Source organism: Ailuropoda melanoleuca, chromosome 6, assembly GCF_002007445.2.
Source record: "Ailuropoda melanoleuca isolate Jingjing chromosome 6, ASM200744v2, whole genome shotgun sequence".
Lineage (NCBI taxonomy): Eukaryota > Metazoa > Chordata > Mammalia > Carnivora > Ursidae > Ailuropoda > Ailuropoda melanoleuca.
This window is the reverse complement of record NC_048223.1, coordinates 11,623,789-11,646,618: the sequence shown is the minus strand read 5'-3', so window position 1 is coordinate 11,646,618 and position 22,830 is coordinate 11,623,789. Positions and strand designations below refer to the sequence as shown.

At 40.2% G+C, this 22,830-nt stretch overlaps 2 protein-coding genes across 3 annotated transcripts in view; both read left to right on the top strand.

The window, feature by feature from the left end:
* The first annotated feature begins 449 nt into the window (after positions 1–449).
* Positions 450–15,998, top strand: SLC35G2 (solute carrier family 35 member G2). The gene is made up of 2 exons (XM_019805490.2): positions 450–511; positions 13,997–15,998. Exon 2 carries the CDS (start codon positions 14,015–14,017, stop codon positions 15,251–15,253), a length of 1,239 nt encoding a protein of 412 aa, XP_019661049.1. The 5' UTR covers positions 450–511; positions 13,997–14,014; the 3' UTR covers positions 15,254–15,998.
* Positions 15,999–20,908: 4,910 nt separating this feature from the next.
* Positions 20,909–22,830, top strand: part of NCK1 (NCK adaptor protein 1) — a 77,071-nt gene continuing 75,149 nt past the window's right edge. The window contains exon 1 of one of the 2 annotated variants that reach the window (XM_011231805.3): positions 20,909–21,039. The gene's annotated coding sequence lies outside the window, so the exon portion shown is untranslated. Of the gene's footprint in view, positions 21,075–22,830 lie in introns of both variants that reach the window. The other variant, XM_002924816.4, reaches the window with a different exon arrangement.

The following is a 22,830-nucleotide window of genomic DNA, read 5'->3' as shown; positions in this document are numbered from 1 at the left end:
TTGACTCCAATTTTGAAAAAAGTTTTACTGTGGATAAAATGCTTATCAAACAGCATCACATCCTACAGAGAAATCATTTGTGAAAGGAAGAGTCAACCAATGTGGCAAACTTCATTGTTGTCTTATTTTAGGAATAATTGTCACAGCCACCCCAAACTTCAGCAACCACCATGTGATCTATCAGCAGCCATCAACATCAAGACAAAACCCTCCACCAGGAAAAAGATTATGACTTGCTGAAAGCTCAGACGATGTTTAGAATTTTTTGACAATAAAATATTTTTAAATTAAGGTATGTACATTTTATTTTATTTTTTTTTAAAGATTTTATTTATTTATTTGACAGAGATAGAGACAGCCAGCGAGAGAGGGAACACAAGCAGGGGGAGTGGGAGAGGAAGAAGCAGGCTCACAGTGGAGGAGCCTGATGTGGGGCTCAATCCCATAACGCCGGGATCACGCCCTGAGCCGAAGGCAGACGCTTAACCGCTGTGCCACCCAGGCGCCCAAGGTATGTACATTTTAAAGACATAATGCTATTGCACACTTAATAGACTCCAGTACAGTGTAAACATAACTTTTATATGCACTGGGGAACCAGAAAATTACTTGGACTTGTTTTATAGTGGTATTTGCTCTATTGAGGTGGTCTGGAACTGAACCCTCAATTTCTCTGAAGTACGCCTATATATGTACATCCTATTGATTCTGTTTCTTTAGAGAACTCTCACTGATACAGAGGGTAAAGGCAGAAAATAGGGAAAATTCTTCTGAACATTTCTGTAATTTTAATTATCAAGAGAAACAAGGTTTTTCAGTTACCTAAGACTACCAATAACTGAGTAGATACTAAGAGAGGGATTATGTGGATATCTGGGCCTGTAAGATCCTACAGAGATGTCAGTATTCTTTTTTTTTCTTTTTTATTGAAGTATAATTGACATACAATATCCTATTAGTTTCAGGTATACACCATAGTGGTTTGATATTTTAAACATTACAAATTGACCCTCACAAATCTAGTTACAATCTGTCACCATACAAAGTTATTAAATATTATTGACTGTATTCCCTATGCTGTATTCTTCATCCTCATGACTGACTTATTTTATAGCTGGAAGTTCGTACCTCTTAATACCCCTCACCTATTTCATCACCCCCCAACCCTTCCCCTCTCTGGTAGCCAACGGTTTGTTTCTTATATCTATGAGTCTATTACTGTTTTAGTTTGTTTTGCTCTTTAGATTCCACATATAAGTAAAATCATACAGTATATGCCTCTCTCTATCTGACTTTTTTCACTGAACATAATCCCTTCTAGGTCCATCCATGTTGTCACAGATGGTAAGATACCATTCTTTTTTAAGTCCATTGTAGATATATACCACATCTTTATCCATTCATTTATCAATGAACATTTAGGTTGTTTCCATTTCTTGGCCGTTGTACATAATGAACATAGGGATGCATATCTCTCGGATTGGTGTTTTCGTTCTTTCAGATAAATAACCAGAAGTGGGATTGCTGGATTATATGGTAGTTATATTTTTAATTTTTTGAGGACTCTCTATACTGTTTTCCCTAGTGGCTGCACCAATTTTCATTCCTACCAACAGTGTTAGAGAGTTCTCTTTTCTCCACATCCTCCCCAACAATTGTTATTTTTTGCCTTCTTGATAATAGCCAATCTGATTATGTGTGGGTGGTATGAGGTGGTAGCTCATTGTGTTTTTGATTTGCATTTCACAACCACAAAAATGTTTTGTTCACAAACACAAAAATGCCAGTTGGCCATCTGTATGTCTTCTTTGGAAAAATGTCTATTCCAGTCCTCTGTCCATTTTCAGTCTGGTTGGTTTTTTGATATTAAGTTGTGTAAGTTCTTTATATATTTTGGATTTTAAACCCTTATTGGATATGTGATTTGCAAATATCTTCTCTGAATCAGAAGTTCGCCATTTTGTTTTGTTAATGTTTTCCTTACAAAGGCTTTTTAGCTTGAGGTAATTCCCTTCGTTTATTTTAGCTTTTGTTGCCATTGCCTGAGGAGACTGTTCGAAAAAAATATTGCTAAGACCAATGTCAAAGAGCTCACTGCTTGTGGTTTCTTCTAGGAGTTTTATGGTTTCAGGTCTTACATGCAAGTCATTAATCCATTTTGAATTGTGTGCCAGCACAAGCAAGGAGGAGAGGGAGAAGCAGGCTCCATGCTGAGCAAGGGGCCTGATCTGGTATTTGATCCCAGGACCCCAGGATCATGACTTGAGGTGAAGGCAGATGCTTAAGCCACTGAGCCACCCAGGGGCCCCTGAGATGTCAGTAGTCTTAATATTCCCTATTCTTTTCCATGTCTCCCTCTTGGTTTTGAAATCCATTTCATTCTATCCAAGAAACATTTATTGAGTGCCAGTATGTTCCAGGTACTGTGTTAGGAGCTAAGGATAAAATGGTGAGAAAGTCTGCTATCAAGAAGTATACCATCTGGTGGGAAAGACAGGATATAAACAAATGAATTCAGGGACAGAGGGGCACAACAATGGGAGAGGCCAAGGAAGACTGCAAAGGAGGAAGTAACAGCTTGAGCAAACCACTAAAGCACAAACATGAGCTAAACAGAGAGACAAGGACAAAAAGGGGGAGGACCAGGTCATTCCAGGCAGATAGAATAATGTGAAAGAAAAACTAAAATATATTGAACACTTGCTAGATACCAGATACTAAATGTTTTGTGTGTATTAACTGATTGATTGATTTTTATTTTTTTATTTTTATTTTTTTAAAGATTTTATTTATTTATTCATTCGACAGAGATAGAGACAGCCAGTGAGAGAGGGAACACAGCAGGGGAGTGGGAGAGGAAGAAGCAGGCTCATAGCCGAAGAGCCTGATGTGGGGCTGGATCCCATAACGCCGGGATCACTCCCTGAGCCGAAGGCAGACGCTTAACCGCTGTGCCACCCAGGCGCCCCTGATTGATTTTTAAAGATTTCATTTATTTATTTGAGAGAGAGAGAGAGAGAGACAGCCAGCAGAAGGAGGGGCAGATGGAGAGGGAGAGGTGGAGAATCTCAAGCAGACCCCATGCTGAGCATGGAGTCTGAGGTGGGACTCCATCCCACAACCCTGAGATCATGACCTGAGCCAAAACCAAGAGTCGGACACCCCACCAACTGAACCACCCAGGCACCCCTGCAATAACTGATTTAGTTGTCTCATTCTACCCTATGAGGTGGTATTATCATTATCGTATTTTACAGAAGAGGAAATAGGCAAAGAAGTTACACAGTTGCCTAAAGCCATATATTTAATAAGTTCTGAGCTAAGATTCAAATCCAGGCAGTCTGGCTTCAGTATTCATTTTGTTTTGTTTTGTTTTGTTTCAAATTTCCAGCCCTGTGCTACTCTGTCTTCTTCAATCATGCAGCAGTGCATGGAATTGTTAAATCTTAAAGCCAGAAGGGCCCTTAGATAACCAATTAGGTGGTTCTTGCATAAGCAAATTATGCATTAGGATTGCTAGGGAGGTTTTAAAAAAATACCAGTGCCTAGCATTGCCTCCTCCTTTCCCCCAAGCCACACAGAGGAAACTGCAACTCTGCCCCCCGCCCCACGGCTTTTTAAAACTTAAAACTTGTGGTAAAATATACATAACGCAAAAATTACCCTATTAGCTTTAAGTGTATAATTCAATGCCATTAATTACATTCACAATGTTGTGCAACCATTAGTACTATTTCCAAACCATTTTCCTTACCCCAAACAGAAACTCTGTAACTATTGAGCATAATTCCCCATTTTCCCTCCTCCCAGCACCTGGTAACTTCTAATCTATTTCCTCTTTTTATGAACTTGCCTATTCTAACTACCTCATTTAAGTAGAATTATACAATAGCTGTCCTTTTGTGTCTGGCTTATTTAATTAGCATAATGTCTTCAAGGTTTGTCCATGTCGTAGTATATATTGGAACTTCGCTCATTTTTATGGCTGAATAATATTTGATTGTATGAATATACCACATTTTCTTTATCCATTTATCTGTTCAGGCACATAGGTTCTCCTCCCCTACTCCCAACCCCTGCCCACCGAACACATGCTGGAGGAACCCCTACTTTTTTTTAGATAGGGGGAGAGAGGGAGAGAAGGGAGAGGGGAGAGGGAGAGAGAGAATCCCAAGCAGGCTTCTTACCCAGCATGGAGCACGACGCAGGGCTCATCTCACAACCCTGAGATCATGACCTGAGCCTGAGCTGAAATCAAGAGTTGGACACTTAACCAACTGAGCCACCCAGGCACCCCAGGAACTACTACTTTCTAAAACTTAACATTGTCATACACAAAGAGAATAAAATGACAAGAGGAGGCAGAGGCTGAGTATCAAGTGGCACAGGGAAAAGGCCCAGAGGAGTGAAAATGTGTACAATTAGTTTGAATGGCAGGAAGCCAGGTTTTAGGGTGAGATGCTCGGTGGTAGGAGTGGTCATGTAATTGAGATTTTTCTCCTACTTTCTATACAGGTATATTGTCATCATCACCCCCATTACCTGTCAGAGAACGTATGATTTCAGGAAAATGAAAATAGTTTTGTTATTCTGAAAGCAGAATGTGTCCTGACAGTGATACTGCTTCATTTAAGGCAATGAAATAAATATTTTTTGTGATTTCATTTGCATGAATAAGTGGTAGCTACTCCTGGGCTAGAACGTCACACAGGGCTCCTGTGGGGGATGGGAGTAAAGTTGAGAAGGTAAAGTAGGGAAAGAGAGAGGGGATTGGGAAGAGGAGAGGAGAGAAGAGTAGGGAGGAGAGACTAATTTGGGGTACCATGTGACGAAGTTCTAGATAACCTCCTGGAACAAATTCTTTTTAACAGTAGAACCTACTGACCTGCTCCACGTTGCCTACCTGGTGCCCTTCACATAGAGTGTGTCCAATAATGTCCATCAAATTAGTTTCCTAAAGTATACCTTCTTTTGCCTCCTTTTAAGTTCTTTCAGTTTAAAGTGAGGTAGGTCATTGGCTTTCTCCCAATTTTTAATGTTCCACCCCCACCAATGCTCCCCTACTCTTAAACCTCCTAAGGTTTCACTTCCTCTCAAAGCTAAGTTGACCCACGTTTAGTGCTTAGCACGTTATCTGTGAAATGTAAATATCAATGTATCTGGCTATTGATGGTATTGCTATTATTTTCTTCCATCTTTCCTTCTATTTTCACTGGATTTTAGAGCCATTAGTTTGCCTTTCTTTATTCTATTTGATTTCCTATTCTTGCTTTTTATCCTATTTCTGATTGTTTCTATTAGAGTGCTGAAAATACTGTCATGATGTTTGGCTAAATCAAGGTCGTCTTTGTCTCCTTAGTCTCTTTCTGATACCTCATTGCAAGGATGCTTTAATCTAAGTGTTAAAAAAGGAGAAATGATTATTTGCCTTATATATTTTTTTCCTAAGAGAGAAGTAAACGGACTGCTCTTTGTCAAGCAATAATCTGATGTAATATGAGTGATATTTTTATTGAAAATTCTGCCATTACATATAGTATATATGTCCCAAGTAATACATCTGAATTTGCTCTGAAATTTCATTTTATATTTTTGTAGAGGTCATATTCAGTTGGTTTGCCATAGGAGAGTACTAGACTCTATGTCTCCTCTTATTATTTATTCTTCTGTCATATTTGCCTACGATGGGTTCCTATATAATCTGAGTATTTGATTGAAGTCTTGTACCATTAACTTTTCCTGTACCCCTCTTATATCTTCATCAACTGTTCAGTTTCATTTTTTGATATATACTTGGTTCGTTTTGATTATTTGCCACTTCCATGCAACATGAATATTATCACACCTTCTAAGAAAGGCAAACGTGTAATTCCTCATGATAAATTCTTCTCTTCCTAAGTGTGCCTGATACAAGATAGAGCATGTCCTTTACCTTCTACTCTGTTGTTTCTCACTTATTATCAATATTCTTGTCTTTCAGACTCTAGTAGTTTACTTAAGAAGTAATTTTCTAGTTTGAGAGGTGGGAGTTTAGAAGCAAGTTCTTTTCCTCTAAAGCAGTGAACCTTTACACAGACACAGGCTCACAGAGTATTAAGAAAGTACAAGCATACTTAAATGCTGCCTCGAGTCGCTCCTGATCTTTAGGAGTTGCAGTGGGATGAAGAGAAGAATCCCTATTCAAAGAGGAGTGTTAAGGGTTATGCCAGCCAGGGTTTAGCCTAAGGATGGATAGAATCATGCTGGCAGCCTTTGGAGCATCAGAATGTGGGCCCCTTTTCATCAACGTGGAGGGAAGAATGGCTTCTCTCAGCGGGTCTCAGGACAGAACCTCTGCATGTCCTGATGTCTCAAGATATCCTGGAAGGGTGGTTGTTGCGTCCTCCCTTTTAGGTGATCAATTAGGTGTAGTCTTTTCATTTTCACTCAGGGACAAGACTCTCCAAGCAAATTGAGGTAATAAGGTATCTTAGGGCTAGACTGCTCAGGTCTAAGGTAGTAACCTATCAGTTTTTTATATTTATTTAAAAGCCAATTTTATTCGTAAGTTTTAAGTATCACGTTAGTACTTACATTTAAACCACTATATTATAATAAAATTGTAGTAGCCAGATTTATAGCTGTCTTTAAAAAAAAAAAAGATTTTATTTATTTATTTGAGTGAGAGAGAAAGCACCAGCAGGGGAAGGGGCAGAAGGAGAGGGACAGGCAGACTCCTCAGTGAGTGGGGAGTCTGACGCAGGGCTCAGTCCCAGGACTCCAAGATCATGATCTGAGCTGAAGTCAGATGCCTAACCAACTGAGCTACCCAGGCACCCCTATAGCTAAGACTTTTTTTTTCCCCTTTTTATTTTTTATTTTTATTTTTTTATAATAATTTTTTATTGTGTTATGTTAGTCACCATTCAGTACATCCTTAGTTTTTGATGTAATGTTCCATGATTCATTATAGCTAAGACTTTTTATCACTATAGGGATCATTCTGGTAACTTAAGAAAGAAACTCTCACTATCAGGTAGCATTTGCTTTAGGTACCATGGGGGGATTGTCCCAAGGATTCCTACCAAGACAGTAGGGAAGTCAATGTTAATTTTCTCAGTCTTAGGAGAAAACTGACCGTGGGCCTTATGCAGTAGAATGTAGCTTAGGAAACAGTGCCTCTTTTGGACAAAAATATTGGTTTCAGGCTTGCCACACTGAACAGTCCCCACTGTACAAGCAGACACCAAATTGTGTGTCCTTTTGATCCATTTGTGTTGAGCATTTCAGGTTGGTACATTTGTAGCCAGGCAGGCTGGTCCTCTGGTCCTCTTGTTTCATATTCCGTCTACTCAGCTGAGTTGTTCTACACAACTGAAATGCACACCTCTGCCTTGGAGGGCACCTTCTCACATAAATCTTTGTTAGAAGAGCTTGGAGCCATGAGATTAGTTCAGAACCTTTGCCTCTGTGAGGAAGGAGAAGTAGAGTTGGCACATTGCTCAGAGCAACTCTGAACAGGTGGTAGAAAGTTGTGATCACTGAACTGCACCGTGGTCTTGCATGGGAGATATCAAAATACTAGAAGTGTGAAATCATTAAAAAGACAAACTGATTTTGAAGAGAGCTGATCAAAGGATCCCAATAATTACCATCTAAAACTCTTTCTCTTAAAATAGACATCATTATTACTCTGGTTGGTGGCAGAGCCAGAACTCAAAACCAAAATTTCTTTTAAATTTATTATCTCTAGAAAAAATGTTTTTTTCTCCTCTATACTTGATAAATTGTTACATATGCATACAGTTAATTCAGGTATCCTCTTTACCTGGGAACTTTCTAAGACTCCCCCATAACTGGGTTAGATGCCCTTTGTGTGTGCTCCGTCTCCTTGAATTTCATGTAGCTTGCATTATTAACTTATTAAAATATTAAATTTTGACTTTCCTTGTCTCTTCCATAGTCTGCGAGCTCTATGAGTACAGGGAGTTTTATCTTCGTGTTTATAGAGTCTAGCATGGTGCTGGGCTTATGGTACCCCAGTATTTATTGAGATGAACACATGTTGACTTATATGTGCAAAAATGTAAGAACTAGTTAGGATTTCAGGTTCTGTTTAAGAACTGTATTCATGAAACCTGAAATTAAATGAAATTAATGAAATTAATTAAATGAAATTAAATGAAAATTAGAGAGTGAAGATTTTTACGTATCTTTTAGTATAAGATGATTTTTGAATCAGTGGGATACAATATAATATTAATAGTGTTGAGAGACACCTGTTATAGACTAATCCATTGACAGAAAAGAACAAAAATTGCACAGTGCAAATAATAGTTTAAAGTATGCAGTTGGACTAGGATTAAATACTCTAATGTATGCTTAACAGAATGTAGAATAAAAATTTTCTCTTACTTCGGAATAAGCATCCATGATCCTAAAATGAAAAGGGGAACATTTTGCCCTATTTCCTTTCCCTTCCCTTTCCTTCCAACCTTTCTTCCTTTTTTTTTTTATTTTTTATTTATTTATTTTTTTATTAAGTAGGCTCCACTTCCAGTGTGGAGCCCAATGCAGGGCTTGAACTCATGACCCTGAGATCCAGACCTGTGTAGAGATCACTTAACTGACTGAGCCACCCAGGCACCACCAAATGTTCCACTTTCAAAAGCCCATCAGTTAGGGCCAGATATAAGAGGACTTTCACTTCAGCTATCACTGAGATCACTATTCTTTCCCATTCCTTAAAATACTGGGGAGGACAGTGGGGTGTTCCAGTTATCTACTGCAGGTAACAAATCACTCCAAAGCTGAGTAGCTTAATACAGCAATCATTTTATTATCTATTATAGTTTCTGTAGAATTTCAGGAATTTGGGAAGGACTTGGCGGGAGATTCCGACTCAGGGTCTCTTCTATACTTGAAGTCAGGTGGGTGACTACAGTTGGAACAGCAGGGGGTTGGAGCAGCTGGAGGGGGTTGGCCAAGTGAGGACCATTCCATATGGTTTCTCTGCATGGGCTAGTTTGAGCTTCCTCGTACCTTGGTAGCCTCAGAGCAGTCAGACTGCTTATCTGTTGGCTTAGAGCTCCAAGCACAAGTATTGCAGCTAGGAAGGCATAGCTATAGCACATTTTATGACCTAGCCTCAGAAGTCACAATATGTCACCTCTGCTGTACTCTATTGGTTGAAACTGTCACAAAAGCCTACCTACTTTTAATGGGAGGGGATATAGACTCCACCTATTTAATAATGTTAAATTCACATTTAAAAAAATCCCAAACATTAAGTATGGGAGATACTAGATTTGTGGTTCTCTTTGGAAAGTATAGTCTGTCACAGGGATCATATTATCTGTTTCAGGTTTTTGGTTCAAGAGAAATGTCATGGGGCGCCTGGGTGGCACAGCGGTTAAGCGTCTGCCTTCAGCTCAGGGCGTGATCCCAGCGTTCTGGGATCGAGCCCCACATCAGGCTCCTCTGCTGGGAGCCTGCTTCTTCCTCTCCCACTCCCCCTGCTTGTGTTCCCTCTCTCGCTGGCTGTCTCTATCTCTGTCAAATAAATAAATAAAATCTTTAAAAAAAAAAAAAAAAGAGAAATGTCATGCTTTTTCCTTATGGGAGAAGGGAGAGGCAAGTCCCCCCTTCTAGCTGAGTATGAAGGTAACCAGATCATTATGTGCAATGATTGAATGTGCCTTCTCATTCCCCATTTGGAAGCCTGTTTAGACAGCACATTTTAATTTGCCCTTCACCTGCCCGAACAAAGAAAAATAAAATTGGAGAGAAGGGGGCAGCGGCAGATGATCTGTACACTCACTGGAGTGGTAACGATAGGTGAGTTCCTGGGACCGAGTGGATACTGTTGGTGCCTGCCCAAGAGAGCTGTCTGTAGGCCATAAGACCTAGGTTAAGAGGCGCTCTCACATCAGGGATTTATGCACTGGGGAGGTCCTACAAAATTTACCCAAGATAGCCTGTATTTGGATACCTACAACCTAGAGAGTATCAGTGACCTATCAGAGTTAACAGAGAAACAAAGACAACAATGAAGGAGTGAATTCCAACATGTTATCAGAGTCAGGGTTCAACCTAAGGCTCAGAACCAGTAAGAGATTTATTACAAGGAATTGGCTAATATAATTGTGGGGGCTGGATAAAAGAGTCTGAAGTCTTTAGGGCAGGCAGTCAGGAAGAGAAGATCAAGAGCATGTTGGAACCCCATGAGCACAGGCTGAAGCTTGTTGCCCATAGGCAGTAAGGAAGAGATCATGAGCAGGCTGGAACTCCAAGGGCATCAGTAATCTCCAAGCTCAAGAAAGGCCTAAGCCCTCTTTTAAAGGGCTTACCCAATTAGGTCAGGCCCATACAGAATAGACTTTTCTTTTGATTAACTTAAAGCCAACTGATTAGGGATTTTTTTTTTTTTCTAAGAGAGAGAGAGGGCATGTGTGAGTGGTGGTGGGGTGTGGGTGGGGTGGGGCAGAGGGAGTGGGAGAGAGAATCTTAAGTAGGCTCCATGCCCAGTGTAGAGCTGGACATGGGGCTCGATCTCATGACCCTGAGATCAGGAGGCTTAAACAACTGAGCCACACAGATGCCCCTGATTAGGGACTTTTATCACATCTGCAAAATGCCTCCACAGCAACACCTATATTAACGTTTGATTAAATAACTGGGGAATGTAGTTCAGCCCAGCCAAGTTTATACATCAAAAAGACATCACACAGCAGCAGCCAATATAAAACATGTGTCCCTTTTCCTTCTTCCCTGGGCCAATACACCAGGGGAGCTGGAGCCTAGAATAGGAAGATGGAAGAGGTGTCCCAGAGGCAGACCGCAACGCCCTCCCGCAGACTCCAAAGGGAGGGAATGAGAGAAGGAGTAAAACGGCACACCACATCCTCTCCCTATCCATGTACCTGGAGCTACAAATCTGGCCTGCAATGGGAAAGGGGAAAGCTTTGAATGGATGTAGGACAAAATTTTAACAATGGACAGCACTCTTAACAATGAGAAGTTAAGGGTTCCAACAGAGATGTCAGCAACTTTCTTGCTGACTAGCAAGGAAAGGAGATTTAACATAGTAAATTCTGGTACAATGACTAGAGACAAAACTCCACTGAGTTGAGACAACTAAATAAAATGATTAAGGGCGCCTAGGTGGCTCAGTTGGTTAAGTGCCTGCCTTCGGCTTGGGTCATGATCCCAGGGTCCTAGGATCAAGCCCCAGGTCGGGCTCTCTGCTCAGAAGGGAGCCTGCTACTCCCTCTGCCTGCAGCTCTGCTGCTTGTGCTCTCTCTCTCTCCCCCTCTGTGAAATGGGTAAATAAAATCTTAAAATTTTTCTTTAAATGACTAGATTACAAAAATTAAAGAACTACTGTAGATGTTAGATAAGGAAGAAAAAAAAAAATAAGAGGCTAGAGTGGCCAGGGAAGTCTTGTTTTTAAAAGGCAAAATTTGGTCTGGCCCTTCTTAAAAGATGAGCAGTGTTTAGAAAGTTGGAGCAGAGGAAACAAGTGAGAATAAAGACTTGGGGAAATGACATGCACATGTGGGGAGTGAGGTCAGGGAGGGCACTGGACTAATCACAGGAATATTTGTGTTAAGGAGCCAAGTATTGATAGGGGCTAGATGAGGCAGGGTCTGGACAGCCAGGCAGAAGAGTTGAGATTCAGTGAGGTAGCCAGGAGAAAATCACTGTTAAGTTCTTAAATGGGGAAAGCTTAAGGGAAATTTTTGTTTTGTTTTGAATCTTTTAAAGACAGATTAAAGTGACAGTGGTATAATATAGATGGACTTTAAGGGAGAAGGACTGGGGCTAGTTAGGATGCGGTTACACTATTCTAGACAGGAATTCACAGTAACCTGATTCAGAATCACAAAGGTAAAATGGAATTGGAGAAGGATAAATCTGAGAAATATTTCAAAGACAAGAAAATTAAGATTGATGACAAAATGGAAGTGTGACAACAGAAAGGATAATTCAGAGTATTCCTTTGTTTCTAGCTTGGGAAACTGGAGAAATGGTGGTATTCGAACATCAATTCAGTGAGGTATTGAGGAGAAAAATCACTGTAAATTAGGGAAGGAATATCTATTTGGGAGACCAAGACTATTCAATTTGGGATTGTTGAAGCTGAAGTCTCAATTTGATACAAATTAGAATAAAAGAACATCAGATTAGCTTGATAGTAATATGTAGGAAGGATTGCAAGTGGGAGGTCCACGTTAGGAAAACGAAGAATTTGGAAGCACGGGTGGCTTTTTTTTTTTTTTTTTGCATGATTTCTTCCACCTGAAGATAGTGTCATTTAGAAGAAAAAAGAGTAAAGAGGAATGAAACAGTTGGTTACCCAGATGGTGTCAAAGAACAAAATAGGATTTGATTTCTAGACCATGGTTTAAGATCCTGTAACTGGCGAGTTTTGGGCAAGGATAGGGACTATGTCATAAGGACAAAAAAATAAAAAAGTTTACTCTTTTTTATTTATTATTTTTTTTTTTTAGAGGGGAGGGGAGGAATCATTGGGAAGGAAAGAGGAAATTGTTCTTAGAAAAAAAGAACGAAAAGAGAACTGAGTGAATAAATACAAGTCTTGGAGAAAGAATAACAATGTAGAAGATACCCAGTGTTTCAAGAAAGGTGAAATGTGAAAGAAAAAGAAAGGAAGCTGAATTCTTGTTAACATTTATTGAGAATTCATGATATGTCAGCACTGTGGCAAATTCTTTATATGCATTATCTCATTTAATCCTTACAACAAGTTTTTTTTCCACTTAACAAAACATCATGGACATATCTCTGTCAATAAAAATCTGTATCATCATTTTTAATGGATATATAGCATAGTATTCCATTGTATGAAGGGTCATTGTGGTAAGCCACAGTGAACCCCCCATTCATACATTTTTTCTACACTTTTTTGTATGCTCTTTTTCTTAGCAGATGAACATCTTGTTTTAGTTTGTAATTTAATTTTTTTTTAAAGATTTTATTTTTTATTTATTCGACAGAGATAGAGACAGCCAGCGAGAGAGGGAACACAAGCAGGGGGAGTGGGAGAGGAAGAAGCAGGCTCATAGCAGAAGAGCCTGATGTGGGGCTCGATCCCATAACGCCGGGATCACGCCCTGAGCCGAAGGCAGACGCTTAACCGCTGTGCCACCCAGGCACCCCTGTAATTTAATTTTTTGAACAATATTGTGATTCAAAAATAAAAATACAAAAATGTATACAGTATAAATGTTGTCTTCCACTCTAATTTCCTGTTCCACCCTAACAATTATTAGTTTATTTTGTATCTTTCCATAATTTCTTTATGTTATCTAAGCACATATAAAAACACTATTTTTTCCTTTTTTTAAACATATAAGTGATCTTTCTTTAGGATAAAATCTTAGAAGTGATATTGATAAATTAAAGGGCAGTTTCAGTTAAAATCTTAATGTATATTGACCAATTGCTTATCAGAAAGGTAGTATACAACAACGATGCATGACTGTCACTAAATCCATTTTATTTATTTTCTAATTTTGATCTATTTATAAATATGAGTATGTATGCGGAATCCAGAATAAATGTTAAAAAGACTATAATTTGTACTATAAAGCTAATTGTGATATTATATAGAAGTGATTATACAAAAAACTTTGGACTTTCTGTTTAAAATTTATAATATAGACAGAGGAACACAATGAAAAGAAAAGGTTTTATCTATGTTGTTATTTACTTTTCTGTGTTTTTCTTATTGGATGAATGGGGAAACGGGTAGGAATGAAAAGATGAATGAACAATTTCAGTTGTTTGTGGTGTAAAGATAAGTAACAGAGCTGAATGAGACAAAGAATAAGCAGAATGAGAAATAGGGACAGGCATCAAATGAGAGTGAAAATGCAGGTTTTTCACAACCTCTACTTTGTATGATTAAATTGGTGCATATGATTATGACAGAAATTAAAACTAAATTTCAACTGAATATGTACATCAGTCTCTTTTTTTTTTTCTTAAATAGCCTTGATTATCTGAAGAAATGGATACTTCTCCCTCCAAAAAATATCCAGTTAAAAAACGGGTGAAAATACATCCCAACACGGTGATGGTGAAATATACTTCCCATTATCCCCAGCCTGGAGATGATGGATATGAAGAAATCAATGAAGACTATGGGAATTTTATGGAAGAAAATCCAAAGAAAAGCCTGCTGAGTGAAATGAAAAGAAAAGGAAGAACTTTCTTTGGAACCATGGATACTCGACCTCTGCCAACAGAAGACCCAATGAATAATGATATTGGACAATTCCAGAGCTTTGCAGAAAAAAATATTTTTCAATCCAGAAAAATGTGGATAGTGCTGTTTGGATCTGCTTTGGCTCATGGATGTGTAGCTCTTATCACTAGGCTTGTTTCTGATCGTTCTAAAGTTCCATCTCTAGAGCTGATTTTTATCCGTTCTGTCTTGCAGGTCTTATCTGTGTTAGTTGTGTGTTACTACCAGGAGGCCCCCTTTGGACCCAGTGGATACAGATTACGACTCTTCTTTTATGGTGTATGCAATGTCATCTCTATCACCTGTGCTTATACATCATTTTCAATAGTTCCTCCCAGCAATGGGACCACTATGTGGAGGGCCACAACCACAGTCTTCAGTGCCATTCTGGCTTTTTTACTTGTAGATGAGAAAATGGCTTATGTTGACATGGCTACGGTTGTTTGCAGCATCTTAGGTGTTTGTCTTGTCATGATCCCCAACATTGTCGATGAAGACAATTCTTTGTTAAATGCCTGGAAAGAAGCCTTTGGGTACACTATGACCGTGATGGCTGGACTGACCACTGCTCTTTCCATGATAGTATACAGATCTATTAAGGAGAAGATCAGCATGTGGACTGCACTGTTTACCTTTGGTTGGACTGGGACAATCTGGGGAATATCTACTATGTTTGTTCTTCAAGAACCCATCATCCCATTAGATGGAGAGACCTGGAGTTATCTCATTGCCATATGCGTCTGTTCCACTGCAGCATTCTTAGGAGTTTATTATGCTTTGGACAAATTCCATCCAGCTTTGGTCAGCACAGTACAACACCTGGAGATTGTAGTAGCTATGGTCTTGCAGCTTCTAGTGTTACACATATTTCCTAGTGTCTATGATGTTTTTGGAGGGGTAATCATTATGATTAGTGTTTTTGTCCTTGCTGGTTATAAACTTTATTGGAGGAATTTAAGAAGGCAGGATTATCAGGAAATACTAGACTCTCCCATTAAATGAATACTTGATTATTATCCTGTTAACATTTAGTTATTACTAGGTACACTGCCATTTTAATGTTTACCATACATGTCTTGTGTTGTATAACTGACAGAGTGGTATATAAAATTAATATATGCAGATGTAGGAAATTTATTCTAGTCTAATATGTTATAAAAACAAATATTAAATATGTGAAACACCATGAACCCGGTGTCTCTACTGTTATCAACAAAGGGTGATTGTGGTAGGAGAATGTTAACTTTCATCACTAAAGGACATAATACATGAGGAAATGACTGCTTTCAGATGGAACTTCTGTGGCCCTAAAAATTGTTCATGCCCAATGTTCTACAAATGTTTAATAAAAATCCTTCAATATTCAAAATCTTCCTTGGTGAAAAGTACACAATAAGATAAAATGCTTAATACCAAGCCCTGTTTTGTCATCTACTTACATTAGAAACTAGAGGTGACTGGGTTGGGTAAGGGAGCTTGAGTTGAGGCAAGAAAGAAGGAACAAAGGAAAACAGCTGGTTTTTCAATGACCATAGTGGTTGTCCTACTTTCAAACAGGAAATTGGTCTTCCCTTTGCTATGGCTATATTAGGTAATGCATAGGAAATGGAAATAGGGAGACGACTGGATTCTTGACAGCTCTACTTGGTTTATGCCATTTTGTGCCTGATGGTGGGAGACTTAATGTTGGGGCAAGGTCTATTTTTCCTCGGTTTTACAGTTCGTTTCCAAAACTGCCCTTGTTTATGATTTTGTAGCAAGTACATGTGTGAGCTGCAGTAAAGGTACTCCTTATTCCTGAAAAAAGACACTAACAGGAATCACAGTATAGCAGAAAACTGATACAACATGGTAACTTGAAATTCTTTTCAAAAGGGCATAAAAGTTGGTAAAAGCATATAAGGTAGCATTAACTTGGGTCTAATTTGGGCAATTTTACTAATTTAGCACAACAAATGTTGATATGGTTATTAAGCTATTGTTATTTAGGACCAAATTCACTCTTCTGTACTTACTTCTGTGATGCTATGGCTCAGACCCTACAAATTATATTTTTCCTATGCTGGCTGGTGTCTTACGAGGTTCCATCAATAAAGGGCATTAGAGGGAGACTAGAAGACAGGAGAAGGGGAGAAAGGATTTCCTCCTTTCCATTTGTTTGCAGTTTCTGTCATTGTTACCCCAGCAATAAGCAATAGTCCTTTGCTCCAGCAGCAGCAATTGATCATAGCCTTGAGGTTCTTTTGGTACTACTCCATCCCCTAGCAGCCTCATCATATCCCTCTCAGTAGGAGGAGGACCAGCTAAATAGCATCCTTTCTGGGATCTGAGCTATAGCTCAGCTGGGTCATTCCTCTGAGCTTCTGAGACCTTATAGTCCAAACTTGACCCCTCTTTTTCACTTGCCCTAGGGTGGTAGCTGCTCTGTACAGTTATCACCTCTGGGCTCCTGCAGTGCTCCCTTTTTGCTTTTTCAGTCCATCAATACCCAATACTAGATTCTTTCTGTTGTAATATCTTGTGATTTCTGTCTTCTTGACTAATATGTCTCTAAACCTTTCCCCAGAGAGCCCACCGTCATTAGTAGGGTATCTGTGCTTTTGGGAAGATGTTAATGTTCATATTTTCCAGGAATTACCAGACACTGGCTCTCAACTATCCAAACTGAAGAAATCCAAATTGAAGCGCAGAAAGAAAAAGTTTTGGGGTGCCTGGGTGGCTCAGTCGTTAAGCGTCTGCCTTCAGCTCAGGGCGTGATCCAGGTGTTCTGGGATCAAACCCCGCTCCTCCGCTGGGAGCCTGCTTCTTCCTCTCCCACTCCCTCTGCTTGTGTTCCCTCTCTCGCTGTCTGTCTCTCTCTGTGTCAAAAAAAAAAAAAATCTTAAAAAAAAAAAAAAAGAACTAAAGAAAAGTCTGGATTAATTCAAGGATCGACTNAAAAATGGGCAGAGCCTGGACTGGCCTGTACTAAGGACTAAGAAGTCTAGCATAAGTGTAATTGTAATCTCAGAAAAGGAGAGAGAGGGAAAGGGGCAGAAAAAAATATTTGAAAAAATATTGGCCAAAAGATTTCTAAATTTGATAAAAGGAAACAACAACATGAATCAGTAATTCACAGATACAGGGAAATAAGTGAACCCCAAGCAGCATAAATACAAAGAAAACCACACCTAGAAACATAGTGCAACTGCAGATAAACAAAGATAAAGAAACAAAACCTTAAAAGCAGCAAGAAAAAAAGACACATGACACATGGGAAAATAGTAATATAGCTAGCTTCTCATCAGAAACACTGGAGGCCAGAAAAAAAACAGAATGACATTTTAAAGTGCTGAAGAAAACCCACCTGATGGCTTCTTATCACCTATAGGATAAAGGCTAAGGTCCTTAACTTCTATAACCTGCTATTGCTTACTTTTCTAGTCATCTTCCGCTCCAGCAATATTGTGTAATACCTTTTCAATTGTGTAATACCTTTTTAAATGCAGGCCCCTCTATGTGGAAAACCCATCTCATCTTTGCCTGCTTATTTGCCTGACTAGCCTGACCACACGACTCCCCCTGTGGTTTAATGTCTCCCTGCCCATATCTATAGTTGTCTTAACTATGTTAATAATAAATATATTTAAATCTCATTCTCTGACACTGGATTGAGCTCCTTTCAGTTAAGACTAATCTTTAGATTTCCAGCATCTATTATAGTGCCTACCACAGAGTGGACTCAGTGAATTTTTGTTGAATTAATTCACATAAAGGCATAACAATACTCAGTCCAGAAATTAAATTTATTCCCAGGGTCCACTAATTTCTATACTTCACAGTCAAGCTTGTGATTAGTTATTTCTTGTTGATTAGTAAGTAGGGCTTTTTTGTTGTTGCCATAAACAGTCCTACCTGGTAGTGATGTTAAACCAGATCATCCTCTAATCATTTCTAACTATAAGCTATCAAGTTTCCTGGGAAAGATCTTGAGACATGGAGGCTCATTTTCCCCTTCATTGTCTTCCCAAATCCTTTCCTTCAGGATTAATGAAGTGAGCTGCCTACATGTTTTTATCCTAGACAGATCAGCTATCCCTAGCCAAAGCCCCATTTCTAATCCATAGGTCATAAGTTTTGTTCTAAATATTACTGTCACCTGATTCTGGCTAGTCCCTGGTCCATTCAACACTAATGAGCAGGGGTGATTCCCATTTTTGGTTTGAGTTCTGCTAAAAGAGAGGAAGAAGTCATGTGCGTGTTTATATTTGGAAGTTGGGGAGACAGGGTGTATGGAAGGAAGTCTCTGGGACAACTCCCATCCCATAAGAACATGCACTCCATTCCTTCTAAGTCACCATACTGCCATTTTATATATGACTTTTGCCTATCTACCTTTCTACCCAGTGTTTTCTTGTTTCATTGCTATTTCTTTTTTTCCTTCAATTCCTCCTCCTTTTCATGTTTTTTGAGCTTTTCTTCCTTTCTTTCTTTCTTTCTTTCTTTCTTTCTTTCTTTCTTTCTTTCTTTCTTTCTTTCTTAAGATTTCCTGGTAAGAATGGGTGATGGGGAAACTTAAAGAAGGAAAACTAAAAGGAAAAGGCACGTTTACAGGGAACTAAAAACCCTTTTAAAAGAAAGCTCTTTCCCTTGTTTCTTCTATTGCTTAAATAGGTTAGGTGGCCCACAGTAGTCAAGAGATTTAGATCAAAATCTCGTGAAGGGTCTGTTCAGACCATTGGTTCATTCAAAATACGTATTCCCTTACATAAAATTTAAACTTATGATCTCAGCATATTTTTCTGGGTTTATTTTCCCCACTTACAGCAGTGGTATAAGCTACCTGATGGCAAGAACCACTTCACCTGTTGTATTTGTATTAACACTCCCACCCCATCACATGTTAAATGTGTAAGTAGAATTGAACTGAGCCAGGTTTTGCTAACAGTTTGTTGCATGATTTTGGAGAAACAGTTTTCACCTCTGGAAAATCATTTCTCCAGCTCAAAAAATGAATATAATAGCATCTGAATCCATAAACTATATAAGATGTATCAACAAATAAAGCTATTGTATTAGCTTGAGCTGCCAATAACAAAATACCAACAAAAGAAATTTAATTCTTCCTGGTTCTAGAAGCTGAAGTCCCACATCAGTGTGCCAGCATGGTCAATTACAGGTGAGAGCTCTCTTCCAGGTTTGCACATGGCCCCCTTCTCACTCCTCTCATGGTAGAGATAGAGAGCAAACTCTCTGCTGTCTCTTTTTACAGGAACACTAATCCTACAGGATTAGGGCCCTACTCTTATCTCAGTCAATCTTAAGTACCTCCTAAAGGCCCTATCTTCAAATACAGTCACATTAGGGGTTAGGGCTTCAAAATATGAATTTTGGGAGGGGACAAACTCAGTCCATAGTAGCCATGATAAATATGCGAAGGAATTTAGACAATCAGAATAGATTTGAAGTTCACTTACATTATTCACTTTGGATGCTAATAATGGGATATAGACATAGAGTAGCTGTTGCCCAGAGTTTCATGGTTTATTTGCCAGAGCCAACTTGAAGCCAGGAAGGGGTCGAAGGTGATTTGTGCTTGACTTTGTGATCCTAAATAATGGCAACCAAACCACAGACATCAGAACTCAAATGAATAATTTTGAAGTTAAATGCAGAAAAGTGTGAACCCTTTGGACTTACAGTTAGGGCCAGGATTAAAGAAGGCAAGGGAGGTGTATTAATGCCTTAAACGTCATTTACTTATCACCTATTATGTAGTAGGCAGTGGGGAAAAATACTGACATGGTTCCTGACTTAATGAGTATACCAACTAGGTAGGGATACGGAAAACTCAACAGCTTGTTTGGGAAAAATATCTGTGCTCCATTAAAGGTATCTAACCCAGCAGGCTTCCCTGAGGAGGCGACGCCTAAGCGGAGTGGAGTCATAAAGATGTTTCAGAAGGCATGGGCAGATTGAGGTGGGGGGCTGCAGTACTGGCGTGAGGAGAACCAACTTACTGATGACCCTGCAGGTGGCTGGGAGCGGGCCGCTAAGCATGGGTACGCTTGGCACCGAAGGTCATTGTCCTCCTCAAGGCATGGCTACCGCAGCTGAGACTGGAAGCTATCCACGCACCATGGCACTTGGAAGGCCCTCAGACTCAGCTTATTCTGGTTTGTGGCTCAAATTAACCATACATCTTACATTTTTCTCTCAGGTTCCTATTTCCAGGCCTTTTGGTTTGTTTTTCTTTTTCTCTCCCTGCCCCTAAAAACCTTCCGTCGGCAAGACCCTCTTCAGGTGCAGAAACCAGGAGGAAGCTCCCAGAACATTTGCGGGTGAACTCGAGAAGCAGTAATTTCTGCTGTGGAGACCCTAACGTGGCGCTGAGGAGGAAGGCCCAAAGTAATCAGCTACAGCAACCGGAGACGCAAAAAAGACATGGTCCAGGGTCAGACCAGCCACCTCTCCGCCTCTCGCTCACTCTGCAGAACAGCCTCAGTTTGCTCCACGCCCAGCGCAGCACTTGATTGACAGGAGGGCTGGCCCAATCCGAGCGCGGCGCAGACAGCTCTCGCTTCAGGGATAGGAGAGAAGGGAGCGACTGAACCTATCGGATTGCGCCGGGAGGGGGTTTCCTGCCCGTGCGGATCCGCCTACGGCCTCCCGGCCAGTCGGCGCCGGAGCCCCGCCCGCCGCCGCGCGCGTCCCGCCCATCTCCCAAGAGCTACGCGGCGGCTGAGCGGAGGCCTCGTGCCGTAAAGGCCATCGCGGCGGCCGCGGCGGTCCCCCGGTGCCCTCCTCAGGTGAGCTGGGGCCGCACGGGCCTGGCAGAGGGAAGGTGAGAAGGTCCTGCCGGTAGGCAGACGCACAGACAGCCTTTCCTTTCCCCATGCGTCCACACAGCCTGTTACTCGCTGCGTCGCTTCCTCTTCTCCGGCGAAGTTAGCCCCCCGGGCGCCGTCTGCCGGCCCTGAGCTGAGCCGGAGGGGGCGGGGAGGCCGCTCCGCCGGGTCTGGGCGTTTGCATCGCGGCTCCGCGCGACCCTCTGGCCAGTGCCCTGGACCGCGCAGCCCCAGGCCTCGCTCTGGCTGGCGGCTCCTGGGAGGTCAAGTGTGCGGCGCTATCGCTCTCCTGGTTTCTTTTTCTCGCTAAAAAGTCCTGTTGCCTGTTGTGGCGTAATCCGAGGCGAGGAAGGTAGGGACGTGGTAGAGGAGGGAAGCGGCGCGCTCACCTCCGGGAGGGGAGGGGGCCGTAACCTGTGCTGAGGTTGGACATCCGTGGGATGCGCCCTGTGCCCCTCCCCCCCCCAGCAATTTCCCCCGTTCTCGGGAAATCTAGGTTATTTTAACCCTATGGACCTGCTGTAGTTTCGTACGCTTGCTTGTTGCTTCGGCTGGCTGTGAGCTTTTGACTTAAGTGTAATATATCCTGTTAAAAAAAATTATCTCAGTAATTGGTTTCGTGACATTTTGTGGTGTTTCCATAAAAGTTAAATTTGCCGTTAGAAGCTCGGGAAGCTGGATTTTGTTTAGGGCTGAAAACTGTAATATTACAGGCGCTCAGTTAATGTCGAACGATGAGCTGGTCACCTAAAAATAATTCTACCCGTTAGATTTGGTAAGAAAACATAGGAGTTAGGAAAGAATGAAGTTGAGAATTTTCGAATCTCATCTTGGGCGGTGAGCAAAGCAGCTCAGTGTCTGGTCAAAACGGGTAAATGTTGCAAGAGGTATTCATTTTGAAAAGTCTTATTTTGGTAGATTAATGAAAAACCAACTATACAATTTACTAAACACCTGGAAAGCATTGTTCCTAAAATCTTAATCTTCATCGAGGCCACAAAGTAAATGGGTAAATAATCCAAGAGGAAGGTTTTGTTTGATAATTAACAGTTATATTCAGTTCTTAAGTAGGCTCCCATCACGGTTTGATAGTAACAAGAAATATGCATTGGTTGATTAATAGTAGTTTCGTTCTATCTTGATCATAGACTCTGAAATTTTCTTTTTGGGAAAATTGTGATCTGGAGAAATTAGCTATAATATCTGTAAACCCTATTCACAGAGTGCTCAAGATTCGGCTGTGCTTGTTCACATACTAAATTTTAAATTGTTGACTTTATTTTCCTATGCATTATCTTTTAGTCCAGATTCTACCAGTGCTTTCAGGTCCACGTAAATAAAATTTGAAGCACACACAAAATGTTTTGTTAAATACTGAATGGTACTTTATGCCCCTGGGTTTATTTTTCTTTTGGACCTTTGAGAACTTTCTTGCCAAAAACTGAAGGTAGATTTAATGTGATTATTGTTATAAATCACTTGTCAGGAGGACTTAATTTAATAAATGCAGAATGCAGTCCATTTTTTCTTATCATAGTATCATAGTTTAATAACTTTTACAATTTACTTACCTTTATAATACGGAAAAATACCGAATGTTCCCTACCTACATCAGAAGACTAAATGATTTGTTATTTAGTCGATAAGTAAAATTGGAGGAAACTTGTGAAAGCACTAAGCATTTAACAAATTCTTCATAAATACTTGGGTGTGCTGTTTTAGGAAGACAACTGATATTTATTTTAAAAATTT

Excerpts from the sequence above, each read along its gene's own strand:
- SLC35G2 (XM_019805490.2), top strand. The coding sequence starts at position 14,015 with ATGGATACTTCTCCCTCCAAAAAATATCCAGTTAAAAAACGGGTGAAA.